The sequence below is a fragment of the Stenella coeruleoalba genome (genome assembly GCF_951394435.1).
Source record: "Stenella coeruleoalba genome assembly, chromosome: 18".
Classification (NCBI taxonomy): domain Eukaryota; kingdom Metazoa; phylum Chordata; class Mammalia; order Artiodactyla; family Delphinidae; genus Stenella; species Stenella coeruleoalba.
The window spans coordinates 5,898,903-5,916,698 of record NC_137164.1 but is presented as its reverse complement, the minus strand read 5'-3'; the positions used below and the strand labels follow the sequence as shown (position 1 = coordinate 5,916,698).

The window sequence follows — 17,796 nt, the reverse complement described above, 5'->3', positions numbered from 1 at the left end:
AAATGTTAGTATGCTTGATATTGTCTCAGAGGTCTCTTTAAAACTACCATTTTTTAAAACTTTTTTCTGTTCAGCTTAGGTGATTTCCACTACTCTGCCTTCCAGATCACTGATCCATTCCTCTGCATCATCTAAGCTACTGTTGATTCCTGCTGGTGTATTTTTTGTTATTGTATTCTTCAGCTCTGTTTGGTTCTTTTTATATTTTCTAACTTTTGGTTGAAAGTCTCACTATGTTAATCATTCTTCTCTCCAGTTTGTTGAGTATCTTTAAGATCATTACCTTGAACTTTGTATCAGGGAGGTTGTTTATCTCCACTTCATTTAGTTCTTCTTCTGAGGTTCTTATTCCTTCTCTTGGAACATATTCCTCTGTCTCCTCATCGTGCCCAATTCTCGGGCAAATTTATTTCTATATGTTACATAGGTCAGCCACTTTCCTAATCGTGGAGAAGTGTTCCTATGTTGGAGATGTTCTATGGGGTCCAGCAGCAGGCTTCCCTCTGGTCACCAGAGCTTTATGCTCTAGGGAGGCTGTGTGTGCCCTTCTCTTGTGGCAGAACTGACCACTGTGGATGCGCTGGCAGTGGGGCTGGACCCTGGCCCATTTGGTTGTGAGGTTGTGCCTTGTGCAGTGGCTTGTACTTGCCGGAGGGCAGGGTAGGCTTCCCACGTGGTTGGGTGTTTGACCCAGGGGGGCACAGGGCTGCTGCTGGCCCACTGATAGGTCCCTGGCGCTAACAGGACATGAGAATTCCAAAATGGTGCTTCACAATGCTGGTGTTATTGTGGTAGAACAAGTTCCCCAAACTGGATGCTGCCAGCATCTCTCCCCAGGGGCAGTCCCAGGTGCCTCCTGCCTCCCTGGATCCAAGATCAGCAAGCAGGTTTGACCCTCTGTCCTTCTGAATTAACGTCTACACTGGGAGTCAGATCGCATTTACCCTTTCAGAGAGAAGTCTGTTTCCTGTAGCCCTCTGGCTCTTCTGAACATAAGCCCCACTGGTTTTCAAAGCCAGATGTTCTGGGGGCTCATTTTCCTGGTGGAGGACCCCCAGGCTGGGGAGTCCAATGGGCTCAAACCCCTTGCTCCTTGGGGAGGATCTCTATAATTGTGATATTCCTCCCACTTCCTCACCAACCTGTGGGTGTGGGTCCTGATATACTGTATCTCTGTCCTTCCTACCTGACTCGTGCTTCCTTCATGTTTTTTTTTTCCAGTACGCCGGCCTCTCACTGTTGTGGCCTCTTCCGTTGCGGAGCACAGGCTCCAGACGCGCAGGCTCAGCAGCCATGGCTCACGGGCCCAGCCACTCTGCGGCATGTGGGATCTTCCTGCACCGGGGCACGAACCCGTGTCCCCTGCATCGGCAGGCGGACTCTCAACCACTGCACCACCAAGGAAGCCCCTTCTTTATGTTTTTAATGGTGGAAAATCTTTTCTGTTAGTCTTCAGGTTGTTTCCATAGACAGCTGTGTGCTGTTAAACAGCTGTCATTTGGACATGCCCATGGGAGGAGGTGAGTTCAGGGACTTTCTACTCTGCCATCTTGGCCACTGCCCCCACCAAGGTATGGGCTCTTAATTAAGGATTTGTTGTACTTGAAGGAACCTGAATTTCAACTTTGAAATCATGAGCTAAATAAATAAGTTCAATGAAGTATCACATTTTTGGTTTTGCTTTATTGAAATATCAAGTCAAAATTTGGTTAAACTTAGATTCATCCAATTGTAGACTCCAGTGGAAGATTATACACTATACAGTCTTTCAGCTTTTCAAAAGTAATCTACCTGTTCAGACAATTTTCTACACTCTTGCAATGTCTGCATTCAAAGGAGGAACAAAATGCAGGAAAGCACTGGGTTATACTTATGTGTACTCCTGAAAGAGGGATAAAACCCACTGCAAAAAGAAAAATTAATAAAAAATAAGCCTATCATTTATATTTTGTACAGAGGGTAGGACTGAAGAGACGTGTCTAGTGAAAGAGCCATCCCATGATGTGCCAAACAGTGCTCAGTTATTTGCAAACCCACCCGCTTTGAGACAATAAAATCCACAAATTCCTTTATTCACATACATATTTAAAAAAGTAACACAGAACTACATTACAGTCCATTAATTATGTTTATATCTCTTTTATTGTGAATTTTATCATTTTAGTGTTAGTAAAATTAATTGTAATCAGGCACCAACCTGTGAAGTATCTCTTAAACCCTCAAAATACTAAACTAATTCCTTAAAACAAACCCCATGGCATCTGAAAGAAAAAATGCCTAACTGAAGAGTCTGGCACCTAGGCAAAGTATCTCAGAGGAACCTGAAATTTACTCTCATGAAGGAACCCAAATCATCCCAACTCCAGGCACACACTGCAGTTTGCAGAGACTACTAGCAAACGTTCCAGCACCGAGGTACACGGGAAGAATTAACTGATGCTAATAAATATTACTATAAAGGCGAAAGCAAGCATATAAATCAAAGGTTCTCATCCCTGGAGAGCTTTTCAAAAGTAGACTTCCTGGGGTCCACCCCAGACTCGTCCTTCTGGAATTTCTGAGACTCAGACCCTGACACCAAAATTCTTTCACAAGATTTCCAGGTGATTTTACAGGCACCCAGGGATAAGGATCATGGGTGTAAACACAAAGGAGGTAAAAGAGGAAAAGGAGAGGGGGCAAGCATGAAGACCTTCAGAGAATAAGCACTAATCATGATTACCAATTTCTGTGTTTAAAGCATCAGTTTTTCCATTTAAACTATGTTCATTAATTCATAGTACCTTCTACTGGTCAGGAAGAGTATCTACTATTCCTAAAACTAATTAAGGTACAGAAATATCCAACTTTGTTAATTAGTTGAAAGAGAACACGTTTAGAAACAATCAATTAGTGAACCTTCATTATTTCTATATTTTCTCATAATTTAAGTGTAAAGTGGGTTGGCAAATATTGTGTTGGCAAAGACAGTTTTAAGCTCAATTCTCAACGGTCAGGAGCAATTTTTACAGTAGGATGTTTAGCAGCATCCCTAGCCTCCTTGCACTAGATGCCAGCTGGAAACCCTCCCCAAAGTTGTGACAACCAGAAATTTCTCTAGACACTGTTAAATGACCCCCCCCACTCCCAGTGGGGGGAGAAAACATTGCCTTCAGTCATAGATCAGTGACTTAGACAATAAAAATACTCCTGAGAAATTGATAATCTTTAATTTTGTATACTAGGTCCATAAAAAAATACCTTATTAACAAAGAACAACCATAGGGAAGATTTATTTTTAAGTAAACTATTATTGAATTTGTTCATGAATAGTTGTATGTGTACATGAATGTTCTGTTTTCCTTTTTAAATTTAAGCATCTTATGATATATTAATCTATGCAGTACTACAGTTTAATTGACATCTGCTGATTGTTTAATTTTTCACTTTAAAGACAAGACCAAAATCAAAACCTCTGAACTTATACTTTTCAACCTGAAAGAATCAAAGAATGTAGTTATAATCCTAAGTAGCATCAATAAAGCAAGTGTTATTCTTATGAGTATTAATGGACTATACTGAAACAAGGTAAAATATAATAGTCTTATTTTATACTTACTTTGAAATGCTGCCACTGAACAGATGTTTATTCTGAAAGATGCTACTATGAAGTTTGCAGGCTCAAATACCAATAATGATTATTCAAAATTAAATTTATGAAATAACTAGGAAACAGGCTGAACTGGAACCTGTGCATAGTTTTATGATATTAATTAGCAACATTTTTTAAAGACATAGAAGGCTATTGTTTTAATATAAATTAGAAGTTTTTAAACCATCTCCCTTTAGTGCCTTCAATTATCACATAAACCAAAGACCCAAATAACTTCAAATGATCACAGATACTATTTAGGCAAAAATTCTCATGTGTCAGTAATTTTAATGTTGTGCACGTCAAATTATAGTAAAAAACGACTATAAACAAGATGCAGCCCCTCTACTTCCATGAACAGCACACTGCATTACAGTAAACCGAGCTTATATTCAACCATCAAATGTGGTTCTCCCATTAGTTCACTTTGTGACGGGTCTGAAAACAAACAAAAACAAACATATTAAAGAACTGGACACTTAGAATGGGTGCATTCTACTGTATGTCAAGTATACCTCAATTCAGGTGATTGTAAAAGAAAATATAGATTGAATAAGTTCTTTTTCAAAGTTCTTAAGTTTTCCAGTGCTTTCCAGTTGACCCTAGGAACGATCTCTAATAAGAGATTAAACAATCCGTAATCTAATTTGCAAAACCCATTTTATTTCTATCACTCTGTGTTCTGTTGCAAATATATATATACACAAACCAGAAGTCTAGAGCAAGAAAACCTTAAAAACCTTCACTCTCTTGTCTGTATTGACGAGTCAGACAAAAGTCTTACTTTAACTGCAATAATGCACCTAAGAGTTTTTAAAATGAATAACAACATTAAGCTTCCTACAAACAAACAAAGCCTCTTCTCCTCCACACAGGACAAGAAACAGAATAAATACCCAACGAAATAAACTGTAAAATCAGTTTGTAAAAATAAATAATCATTAAAATAATGATTACCAAGAGTAACATCAATTTGGATGTTTCCTCACTGGATCTCCTAAGAGACTGGAAATTACTGTGTCACATTAGTTCAGCAATCTCTACTCTTGACATCTGTCACACAACAAAGTAACCTTAGCAACAACTGATACTGTTACAATTATTAATAGAGTAAATGGCTATGTATACAACAGGCATCCAAAACCCAAATTAAGAAAAAGTATGTCCGCACATGAGTACAAAGAACAAAGATGTTTGCTGCAGCCCTGTTTTGTTAATAAGAGAGAAAACTCAATACATGTATTGATGCAGCATACATACTACCGTAAGATACACACAGTATGATACCAATTGTGATAAAAAAATATATACACAAAGCAACGCCAGATATTTTCTGATTATATATATTTGTATGAAGACACACAGAAAAAAGTCTGGAAGGACATACACTAACTAAAAGCAAGCAGCAGGCAAATAGGGAAGCAGGGAGAGAAATGGGTTTGGGGTAAACATGGAGGACTTGAGTCTCAGCTGTAATGTTTTCAATATTTAAACTAAGAATATCCTTATTTATATAATAACAACTTCCCTTTTAAACTCTGCTTTTTAAAGCTTTTGACTTTAATAAAATACATACTTATTAAATAAATCACTTGCACCAGAAGACAGCACACCATGTAAGCAAGGCCCTGGCCCGTGAGACTCCCAGGGAGGACCCGGCCTCTGGGTCAGTCTCAGTTCCCTCATCTTAAAGTGACAGAACTAGAGTAAACGGAAGGCCACTTTCAGCATTAAGAAAAAGGCTAGTTGTGACTTTCTTACTGCCTTCCTCACATTCTCTTCCCTTCCTTAAAATATAATGTGCAGATTTTTCTTGGCCAAGCACTTCCCTGATGAGCAAGCAAACAAAACCCTGATCACCTCCAACACTTTAAAAAATGTAAATTGGAGAATTATACAGATTTTCATCACAGTTGACTAGTCTTCATATCACGCTTAGATTAACACACTACTCCCTCATTACAGACTTTAAAATTCCTTCTGGGTCAAATGTGATGAGGAGAATGTGGTGAGCAACAGCTTTCAACACTCATCACGGATTAAGCACCTTATGAGGCACTGAAGACACAAGAGTTAACAAGACAAAGTCCCCAGCTCTCCGAGGCCTGTATTTAAGTTGGGGAAAACAAATAAGAAACAAGAAAAATACTGAAAAAGTGATAAGCAAAGAATGAAAATGAGGTGACAGGGTGACTGGGACTACTTTAGACTGGGTAGTCTCTGAAGGAGTGACATTTAAACTGGGATCTGAAAAGTGAGGGGGGAAAGTATTCTAAGCAGAAGGAACAGCTAAGGCAAGGCCCTAAGGTGAAGCCATAAACTGTCCATAAATTATACAGTCACAGTCCCCACAAGGGGGAAACTACCCAAAGTGCAGTGCAGTGATCTCATCCTGACAAAAATCACCTACCTAAACAGAGGATCTTTCTAGTTCTTAGCTGCCTTACAGAGATGCAAGGAATGAATATATAAAGATGTCCATAAGATAGCCAGTGATCTTTTTTTTTTTTTTTTTTTTTCTGTGGTACGCGGGCCTCTCTCACTGTTGTGGCCTCTCCCGTTGCGGAGCACAGGCTCCGGACGGGCAGGCCCAGCGGCCATGGCTCGCGGGCCTAGCCGCCCTGCGGCATGTGGGATCTTCCTGGACCAGGGCACGAACTCGTGTTCCCTGCATCGGCAGGCGGACTCTCAACCACTGCGCCACCAGGGAAGCCCCCGCTAGTGATCTTTTTAAATCTGAAATTCTATCACATGTCACGGCTTAAAATCACTCGATGGGTATGGACACCACGGGGGGAACGTCGGAAGGGGGGCAGGGGTGGTGGTGGGATGAATTGGGAGACTGCGACTGACACATATACACTAATATGCATAAAATAGATAACTAATAACCTGTTTGAAAAAATAAAATTAAAAAAAGATTATAAATTGAAAGAAAACAAAAGAGCTGAAGAAAAAAATAAAATAAAGTTACAGTCTTCAGATGTCAAAAGAAAAAAAAAAATCACTCAATGGCTTTCTGTTGCATTCTGAATAAACTTTTTATGGTCTGCAAGGCGCTGGCTCCTCTGTACCTGCCTGGCTTTTCAACCTCACCTTATTCTACTTTCCACTTCCCTCAAAACACTCCAGCTACATGGGCCTTCTTAACATGTTCTTATGTGTGTTGAGAGACAATTCTCTAGGAGCCTTTCTTGATTCCACAAGTCTTGGAAGCAGAGGCACTGTCTGCCTTTGTTCTGGACTCTCTTTCCAAGGCTGTTTCTAAAGAGAGATCATGTTGCCCTTGGGGCACAGAATAGGCAGGCTGACTGCCCATTATAAGATTCAGGTGCCCTGAACTTGGGGTTCCCCTTACTGTAACAAAATACACTCTATATGCTGGTTTCATCTAACCCTCTTCTTGCTGCCCTGTGGGAACTGGGGCTTAGGGACCCAACAGAAAAGCTGATGCTCTGGCTTCTGCTACTGCCGTGAATAACAAACTGCCCTTTGTCTCGAGGAGTCTGTCTCTGCCAGCATCCGTGAAACCACAGAGGGCTAACTTGTTAGCTCTTAAGTGGAATAAACCCTTCAGAGCTCTTCAGCTGTTCTCAGGTTAGAGACCCTGGGCATACAGCTTCTTCTGTCTGAAATATTCTTCCCTCTACTTTTAGCTCAACTAATTCATGTATCTTTCAGGAATCAATTTATACGTCATATTCCCAGAGGTGCCTGGCCCTCCTACCCAACAACAAACTATACACCTACCCCCTTTATTCTTAGAATTTAATCACTGTTTATAACTACATGTTTGTGTTTTAACTGTTAATGTTTACCTCCCGCATTAGGAAGCACAGATGTTTTGTTTTCTTCACCGTCGTATATTCAAAGCCTAGCCCAGTGCCTGACGTATAACAATTATTTTACTGACTGAATAAATGCTCAGTAAGTCCCTCTCCCTTTTTTTCACATGACTTTACAGAGCCTGATTTTTAAATGAGTGCATTTTTATAACTAAAAGATAATTATAAACCTGAGCTATCACCTTACTAATTTTAAATGAGGTCTAAATTCAATGTAAAAGCTTAGGAATTCCAGGTTTTCCTGCATTCAAAAAGTTCCCTCAGGGAAGATTCTCAAAGAGGAGTCTCATGAGATTTCTGTTGCATCCACAGCATCTCGTTACCGGACATTAGCAGCCAAGCAAAAGTAATATAATTTAATCCTGTTGGGTTTTTCTGTTTCTCCCAAACTGCTGAGGCATAATGAACAGAAGTAATACTGGACAGAATTATATTTGTTTACCGTCCTCAGAACCAGAAAAAAATAAAGGATGCTGCATGTATTGCTCTTACTTAAAAGCCATTTATGTCATACATAATATAATCATCCAGAGAATTTTGTTAAAAATGACAGATTCTTCTTTACTATTCACCATCTATAGAAACACAACAATTACTTAGGAGGAAAGGGTGGGTATTTTTTAAAGAAAACTTTGATCTGATTTTTTCTAGTTGTTTTTAAAACTAGTCACATCCCACAAACATTCTGAACAGTGCAACAACAATCCTCGTTTAAGCTACCCTAAGAATATTGCACTGGACTCACACATCAGACTTTATCCTCAGGATATGAAAGGAATGACTGTCATTAATTGACTGAAATGACTGTAATCTCAGAACTCCATAAATAATTTTCACTTTTAAAACCAGTTAAACAGTTATTACCATTAAAGTTTATCTTATTTCACTGAATAAACACAAATGAATTCAATCAGCTATAAACTCCATGAGGATGAAGACGCTGTACGTTTCATCTGCTGCTGTTGTCTTGTACATTATTGGGGCTCTATAAAAAGGTATGGAATGACACTTACCATTAAGAATATCTTCAAATCCAATAGTCTCATCATTACCCCTCAAAATATCCAATGAAAGGTTTGAGCTTGGAAGAAATGGAAGACGCTGAACCTTCAGGAAAAGTATAAAAAGGCAAAATTAGAAAAAACCAAGGGAAAAAAATATACATGACCAAATTTCACATTCTTCATTCTTTATTTGTAAAATTCACAAAACCAAGTAACATATCAATTTAACCAATGTGGGTTAATCAATTTAACATGCAAGTTCACATTTGAGACCCAAACCAAAATTTTAAAAATTCCTCAACACTTTATGCAAAATATATACACTGAAACTGAGAGCTTCTCACTGACACTTAACAATCCCATCAGGCTTGCTCACGTTCGAGGGTTTCGCTTCCGTCCAGGAAACCCAAGCACACACCACGTGATGAAATGCAAAATCCTAGAGCCTAACACCATTCTTTGTTCCTAATAAACGTGGGATGATCAAATTCCTGAAGAAATTCCAACTCAGCGAGAGCAGTATTCTATTTAGTAAACCAATTATTCATTTTTTATGTTGTTGTGTATTGCTCACACAAATGTTTAAGTTATGACCCTTTAAAACAGTACCGATAGGGACTTCCCTGGTGGCACAGTGGTTAAGAATCTGCCTGCCAATGCAGGGGACACGGGTTTGATCCCTGGTCTGGGAAGATCCCATATGCCGCGGAGCAACTAAGCCCACGTGCCACAACTACTGAGCCTGCGCTTTACAGCCCACGAACTACAACTACTGAGCCTGCGTGCCACAACTGCTGAAGCCAGCATGCCTAGAGCCCATGTTCCGCAACAAGAGAAGCCACCGCAATGAGAAGCCCACGCACCGCAACGAAGAGTAGCCGCCACTCGCCACAACTAGAGAAAGCCCATGCAGCAACGAAGACCAACGCAGCAAAAAATAAACTAATAATTAATTTAAAAAAAAAAACAGTAGTGGTAACTAGAAATGAAGATCAAAGTCACCTGTGGGCCTTTAAAAACCACAATGCCATTGTGAACTAGTGTTATATACTTTTTTCAATTATTAAATATGTATACTGCAGACTAGTATCTCAGTACAGTGGAGAAAGCATGGTCTGTACAGTCAGAGAGATCTGGATTCAAATTCTGCTTTTATACTTACTTAGGCTTTGCCTAAGTTACCTGACTTGTGTCACCCTGTTTCCATCTGTGAACTAGGATAACAGCACCTTCCTCTCAAACCTGTAGCATGGTGCAGTGTAAAGTATACATATATAGTCAATGGCACATAGTTTGTACCCAACAAACTTTAATGTAGCCAAACCAAATTTTCAGTTTTTCTGTTCTTTGTTAGTTGTCCAGCAATCACTGGAATCAATGGATGTGACAGAATCCAGAGCACAGATGGGGGGACAGTTCTTACACACTTGGAACAACCTTTCCGAAGATCTTCTTCCTAAGCAACAGGTATACTCAGCAATATACAACCTGCCTATTAGATACCTCCACCTGGATATTCCTAGAGGCATCTCAGATTCAGTGTAACCCCCCAAAGGAGAAAAACATGAAAAGTGAACACAGGTAAGTTTTCAGACAGTGAGCCTATAATTTAAAGGAGTTTTCCATTTCAAAGCTTCTTTTCTCTATGAAGTAGAAATCAAGGTCATATCCTAAAAGGGGGAAAGTAGGATAGGTTGTAGGGGAGAAGAGAAGGTAAGGTTTGTACAGCTGTTATTAAAATAGAAGGCTCCTTCCAATTGATATCAACACACAGGTGGGATGCATACAAATTGACATTCATAAACCCACCTGCTGCACTGCCTTGAATTCCATTTGTAGTTTTAATGGAGCAAATAGACCCTGGATGTTTCTCAGTGTGGAAAAGTTCATTTTATCTTGGTTGAGCTGGAACTATAAAGACAACAATGTAATTTTAAATGTTACTCAACATTCTGCTTTCAAAACAGTTAGCACTGATACGCATGTGACACAATACTTAGAGGAAAGATTTCAATAACCATAACTGAAATAAAAACGAAGTATTTTTACTAATTTCTTCGACAAATTTTAGAATATGTATGTCTATATTTTACCTGGCATGCAGGTGTCCTTCACTGGTGTAAAATTACCACCTAAAATTTAGATTTACAGAACTAATACATTAAGGGAATGTTTTTCACATTGCAAAAGTGTATTTACAAAGCATAATCATATTTCAATGCTTTTGATTAGAATTACTGCAAAACTGGTAGAGCAAAAAGGTGTAAATAACCTCAGATCCAGAAAGTTTTATACAGGGACAATAATTAGTAAGAAATTTCTAAGTATGAAAGTATCTACTTCAAAGGATTTCATAAAAGAAATAATCAGACCCATTATACGGTCCTGTTAATTAAATTACAACCCTTAAACTCCACCTTTCTGAGTAATTGAGTCTGGGGGAAAAAAGAAACCCAAACTCTGAAGTCTGTCCAATTTGTGTTGGGTACTAATAAGCAATTTTATTCTGGAATCATACTCTTACTAAGCACTGATACTACTTCTAAAAAACGAATCAGCGTTTCCCTGGTGGTGCAGTGGTTGAGAGTCCGCCTGCCGATGCAGGGGACGCGGGTTCGTGCCCCAGCCTGGGAGGATCCCACATGCCGCGGAGCGGCTGGGCCCGTGAGCCATGGCCGCTGAGCCTGCGTGTCCGGAGCCTGTGCTCCGCAACGGGAGAGGCCACAACAGTGAGAGGCCCGGGTAGCGCAAAAAAAAAAGTCAGGTTTACCCCATCTAAATATGTATAATTTATCTTTGAACCCAAATGCAGAACTTCACATTCACCTCTTTGTTTTTCTTGAAGTTCTGGCCTAGTCTTTTGGTCTATTGCGTCATCTATGATGTAGTTCACTTATTCATCAAAACGAGCTATCCGTGTCAGCTTTTTCTTCCATAAACCTGATTTATATGTTTTCTATGGCTAATCTGAAATCTCTGAAAAACAACCTTCTCATCTTCTGAGCATGAAACCAGAATGCAGCTAAAGCAGCCAGGGGCCCCTTTATTTTCTCGTCTAATTTGAACTTCAATTTCATCATCAAATTATTTGTTCTACTCTTTCTTAAGGAAAAATCTTTCCCCTTGCTGAAGAGGGAGGAAACAAAACAAAACAAAAAAACCGGAATAGGTCAGCTTCCTGTTAACTGGGTGACACTGCACCATCATCCCCAAGTAGTAAGACACCTCCTTGTTCTTGCTCTGAATGTGTTATTTAAAAACCCTTTAGGTTGTCTTTAGGACATCTGTACAAGCTATACCCTCTGGGGAATAACCTTTCCCCACCTATTTATCTGGTTAATACTGTTCTAAAACTGTTCAAATGCCCTCTTCTAGAAAGCTTTCCACAGATGCTTGCTCCATCCCTGGTCCTCTACAACACTTTATGAAGCCCCTATCCACTGCTTATCCTCCCATTAAAATTTCAGCCCCTTAAGGATGGGGACTATGTCGTGTTCACCTGTGCACCTACTGTGCCCAGCAGTAACTTGGAGATGCAGGGCTTGAAAAAGAGGTCAAGGCTAGAGATATGGGCTTGGGAAGACCAACAGCAAAAATGGCAGGGGAATAAATATAAAAGAAAATGGGATCATCAAAGGAGAACATATGAAAGGAATGGAAAGGTGGACTAACCTCTAGAAATGTCTATAAAAAAGACAAAGAAGAATGTGTAGAAAGGGAGCTTTAGTGAAGCAATACAATGATAACTCAAAGATTAGGATATTGAAAACAAGGCCTCAAGTTTTTCATGGTTAAATGCTCAACACCAGAAGTGTCTTAATCAAGTATTATTAAAAATATTTTTCTAAAGGATAAAAATAAAAACACAGGTAACATACTTACATTTTTTTCTGATAATTCAAGAGGATGACTGGGCAAAAGTTCATTTTTCACATAAGAAAAACTGAAAATAAACATTTAAGATGGAAGATTACATATTACTGAATACCTAGAGCTCAAAATCACATCCATCACTGTTGTAGTATAAATAAATGGCACAGGGAGTTTTGGGGGGATGAGTAAACTATTCTGTATCCTGAGTGTGGTGGTGATGGTTCTGGGAATTAACACATGTTTTAAAATTCATAGAACTATACACCAAAAGGAAGACAAGAAGTCAAATTTACTGAATATTGTTTTAAATGCATCTATTATAGATACTGGTGGTCAAGACTTCAATTCACTGGGGAGAACCCCCCCAAAAATGGTGCTAAATGATGCCCTGTACCTAGAAGAAATTTAATAAAAAGTATGTTTAATACTATTACTCTGATGACATGATTCTTGCATTATATAAAATATCTAAGCCTGTTTTGTTCAGATCTAATGCATATTCAATAGTTAATATATTTTTGGTAAACACATGTTGAACGATCTGTTTGACATTTACCAAACACCTACTATGTATAAAGTACCATATTAGATGATATACAGCTAGAACCAGGCCGCAGGTCTTTATCACCCTAGATATACAAAGATGACTATCTTATTGTCCAAACCAGGATCTGAGAGCTGAAGGAAACCTTAGAAATCCTGCAACAATCGTTTACTGAATACTATCTTTGTACAGAACATTATCCGCAAAGTGGAATTTGATAATGGCTCTGCTTGTGGCAATCTTACAGTCTAAATGGGAAGGAAAAGAAGCATTTCATGTGAAAACAAAAAAAACAAGAACGAATCACCCGGATTGGTTACCGGCTAGCTTATAAATCTGACTATACCATACTACTGCCAATTCCAAAGGCAATATAGTGCATCTTTTACTACAGAATGAAAAGACAATAGTGAGGTATTATGTCTGCTCCCAGAGACCAATATTAGAATGATATTCTAAGACAGTAAGAGTAAACACCTGAAAATTAGATATAAAATTCAAAAATTCAAAACACAGTACATACAAAGCGGGGAGGAAAGCATTATCCTTATTTGATTAAGCAGAAAAACAATCTGCCAAGGAAAAGGACCAGAACTAGAAATTCAGACCTAAACATATAGAAAAATATAGAAAATCGAGGGAAGGGGCATAACTGTACTGAAACTAGAAAAGAAAAATAAGAGCATCTAAGCCTTACCCAGTGCTTACTAATGCCATGTACTGGTCTACGTACTTTCCATGTGTTAGCTCATTCAAAATAACATATATGCTATTACTAGCCTTATTTCACAGGTGTGGACACTGAGACGTAGAACAATTAAGTAACCTGCCCACAGGCATACATCTAGTAAATGGCGGAGCCAGGACCAAAACCCAGAGTCCATGCTCTTTACTGCTATGTTCTAGTGTCTCCCAAAGAACAGTCAATTACTGCAAAAGTTAATAAGATGAAGAGACAAATGGCTCTCCAAGTTATCAGCAGCACAAAGAAGAATCCTACCAAATCATGCTACTGGGTAACATCTCCTAGGAAGATGCCCTTTCCTGGGAACCTACTACTCTGATAAAATGCTTCTTCCACTATAGAACACATCCAATCCTACCCTCCCCCTCCTCCCCTAAAGTGTATTACTTGCTACCTCCTAAATTAAATATACATTTATGGCCTATCAAAATATTTAAAGAATACTGTGAGAAATAATTCACATTTTACCATAACAAAGTCAAAGTCCCAATTCCCCCATATACCCTTTTCGAAGAAGATCATGACTTTCAAAAGGTCCACTTGCTGAAAGTTCAGTAACTGGAATACTGTCCTTTAGCTGAGATCCAAGTCCTCTGGCATTCTACAACAGAAAGGAAAAACACTATTAAATATAAACAGTTCAAAAAAACACTGTTTAAGCACTGGAAAGAAAGGATAAGGTCTTTGCCCTCAAAGGGCCCAGTCTAGACAAGTACCATGAGCTTTAGCATTATGGTAGAGGAATATACATGGTTCAGTGAATAAAATCGAATTTGGGGTAGGAAGGATTCCTGAGTTGATCTCTGAGTGCTGTCAGATTGAAAGGCATTCACGTAAAACAAGAACATGGGTAAAAGTATAAAAATATAAATGAGCAAGCTACAAGTCGTTTGAGATGACCAGCTAACTACATGTCTGAGTAGAGCAGTAAAGGCTGGCCAAAAGAAAAAATGAAAAGGCTTCAATATGCAAAGAAACTTCTGTTTTATTCTGAAATAGACAGAGAGCCTCTGAAGGGTTATGACATGATCAGATTTACTTTTATTGGAAAGATCCCCCCTTAGGTTAGAATGATCGGCACAGAATGAAAAATGTTGAGGGCAGAATCCTGGGGAATACCATTCCTTATGGACAAGGAAGAACAAGGAAAATGGGATTAAGAACAGAGAGAACAGCTAGAAGAGAGTAGTCACAGGAGCTAAGAAAGAAAGGGAATTTCAGAAAGTTTTTGGTTCCCATAAGAGGGTACTACCTATGAAAAATAAATGTACCTAATCAGGATGGTATAAATAAAAAAAATAAAAACAAAGACTCACGGTATATTTGGTACTAGTGTATGGTCACCCTACTCATTTATACTATAATTTAATCACCAAATATTTATTAAATATCTACTATGTGGCAGGTTCTCTACTAGATACTGAAGATACATATCTGTCTTCCAGGGCTTAATCTAATGAAGATAGAGTAAACATGCAATTAAAATGTAATACATGTTACCATAGTTAAAACACAAGATGCTGAGTTTAAGTTACTTGTTGCTGAAATACATCTTCCCTGCAATTCTGCAGAAAACCGTAAAACAGCTGCAGGTCGTTTGGAGTGTTATACTCTTCTGGGAGAAACTATTCTGAGAAACCAGCTTTTTAAATTGATGTTTTACTTTATTTTTATATTTTACTAGGTCAGGTACTGCACAGTGTCCCGGGTTTCCTCAATCTACCACCCCAGTCCAGGCTCTCACACCTGAATAATGTTAACAGCACTGCCTCTAGCCTGTTCTATTTTCCAATTCTGCACAGCAACATTTGCCTGATAAGCAATTTTCCTCACCAAAGCTGTTAAAAAAACAAAACAAAACGAAAAGCAAAAACCTTTCACTGGTTTGTCAATGTCTTGCCTGAATAATGTCCAAGGTCCGAAGCCTGGAACTCAAGAAGCTGTACAACAGGTTTCAACTCTCCCACATAGAAGTCACAGTTAATTAGGAAAAGAAGCTGAAATCTAGTGTGGAGGCCACTAACCTGAAGAAGGCACAGAACCTCTCCGGCCCTGTTTACTCATCGTTCCAGCTGCCTGAACTCTTTCCAGGACCAGAGTTGTATGATTATACCTTTCCAAAAACACCTTTTGTTGCTTTCCTACATAAAGGTTCTCCTTCTCCCAGACTGCTTTATTGTAGAGTAACGGAAGAAAAGTTTCCTCTACACACAAAGAAAAGGGGGATCCTGATCTCTGGGATCTACTGTTATCACTTTCCCAATTCCCTCCTGTAAAACATGAGAATCAGTACATGATATTTCTAATAAAGTAGCAGAGGAAAACAAAACTATGAAAAGTTAATTAACACTGGTTACTTGAGGATGTTTATTAAACCTCTTTACTATGTTCAGCAGTATTTACCAACAGAAACTTTCTAGATTTGGATGGCCCAGCAGCAGTACTGGTAGTATCAGAGTCGCGAGCAATGACGATTCAAGAATCTCTCCCAAACATCAAACTTTTAAGTTAAAAAGAGAGAAGGGGCGGGGCAGGAGGAGACCCAATAACAATACTGACAAACGGGGAGTAGCAACTATCCAATTTTCCCCCCTCCAACACCTGCCATACTACGAGCTCCCAAAAATGTTTGTGGGGTAAAGTTGAGTGATGGAAAAGGGACCCACAGCTGTGGGTTTGTTATCAAGGCAGTTCCGAGGGTCAGGGGTGGGTGAGGATGTCGGGCACTAGGCTCCCAAAGGTCCTCCCCTCGGGGGAGGGGTAGTCGGCCGCGCCGCACCCCAGACCGTTGCACTTTTGGGGGTGTCCTTTCCGGGTCGGCGCCAACTACGGGAAGGGACCGGGGTCGGGACCGACTGGGGGACTTGGGGATGGGAGAGAGGAGGCGGTGGGAAAGGATGAAGCCGAGGCGCCGCTCGCGGGACCAGCGCCGGAGCCCTGCCCAGGAGGCGGCCACGAACCCCCGGACCCCGTGACTCGACAAATCATGGCGCCCGAGGCCGGCCTCCTCCTCCCGCCGCCGCCGCCACCGGGGAACGGGCTGGGGAGCGGCGGCCTGCTCCTGCGGCCACGGACCCGAGCCCGCAGGCCACTCGGGTCGCCCAGGGTCTCACTCACCATCTTCAACTCGCTCTGCGAACAGCTTCTCAGCCTGTTACCGTCAGCCGACCCCGCGGCTCACTTCCGTTTCTGGGGTTGCCCCCACCCACATCCGCCGGAAGTGCGTCCGTCCGGGCGAGGAAGGAAGGAGGGTGCGGGGCATCTGGAGGGAGCCGCACGGGGCCGGAGCTCCCACGCCTGAAGTCCCGAGGGATCGGGGACCGAGGGCGCCGTAAGGGGGTGTGGGCTGGAGGAGGGCGGGGGAGGGGAGACGCGGTTGTTCACTCTGTTCGTTATCAGCCCCGACCGCTTGTGCGGCGTTGGGAGATGGGCGGTGTACTTTGCTGGATGCATCGCCCTGTTCGTCCAAAATCTCTTTGAGGTCGAGATTACGTTTTTCATAAGGGCAAACGAGGCCCAGGTGGAATGAGTGATTCGCGTGCAGTCATCCAGCTAGTGAGGCAAATGTGGAAGCCAAAGCTTTTGCCGGTTTGCTTTTATTTTTTTAAATTACTTATCGAAGGCCAGCTATGTTCAGGACTCCGGGCTGAGACTAAGAATACAGAAATGAACAGGCTCGTGTGGTTCCTGGGCTCCAGCCGTAGAGGAACTCTTGGGGTGGGCAGGGTGACAGCTAAGTAAGTATGATATCAGTGACCTTTGAGGGCTTTTACTATATAGTAACACAATTCCAAGTGCTGTACGTGAACTATCTCCTTTAACTCTTTGAATAATCTTATGAAGTGAGTTCTACACTTACCTCAGTTTTACAGGCGCTGAAAGCAAGACATAAAAGAGTTTAAATAGATATGACCAAGGACACATAATCTATTATAGTTACAGTCATACACTATACTCTGTTGCCTTCCATATGTGATGTGATAAAACGGACTCACGCGTTGTCACCATGTAATGGAGCTAATTTAAGGAATCCTTGGGCTGGCAGTCAAGGTATAAGAGTGAATTAGAGAGGAGAGAATATGAAAGACATTGCTGGTAGATTTGCTTGTGCAAAAGCTCAAGTGGGAAAGAAGGCCTGTGTGGCTAAATTTCAG

The 17,796-nt window shown here is 40.4% G+C and overlaps 1 protein-coding gene across 1 annotated transcript; it reads right to left on the bottom strand.

Annotated features, from left to right (window-relative positions):
• Positions 1-1,424: 1,424 nt before the first annotated feature.
• On the bottom strand, positions 1,425-16,845 carry POMP (proteasome maturation protein). Its single transcript, XM_079902803.1, has 6 exons — positions 16,760-16,845; positions 14,146-14,243; positions 12,363-12,423; positions 10,290-10,391; positions 8,490-8,583; positions 1,425-4,069 (listed from the first exon to the last, which is right to left on the bottom strand). The coding sequence occupies exons 1-6, from the start codon at positions 16,760-16,762 to the stop codon at positions 4,002-4,004; spliced, it is 426 nt and encodes a 141-aa protein (XP_079758929.1). The 5' UTR covers positions 16,763-16,845; the 3' UTR covers positions 1,425-4,001.
• Between the last annotated feature and the right edge of the window lie 951 nt (positions 16,846-17,796).

Bases quoted from the DNA above. Each gene is read 5' to 3' on its own strand.
- POMP (XM_079902803.1), bottom strand. The intron at 10,392-12,362 runs GTAAGTATGTTA...TTGTCTTTATAG, and splicing joins TTGAATTATCAGAAAAAAAT to TTCCAGCTCAACCAAGATAA. The intron at 4,070-8,489 runs GTAAGTGTCATT...GTTTGTTTTCAG, and splicing joins ATTTGAAGATATTCTTAATG to ACCCGTCACAAAGTGAACTA.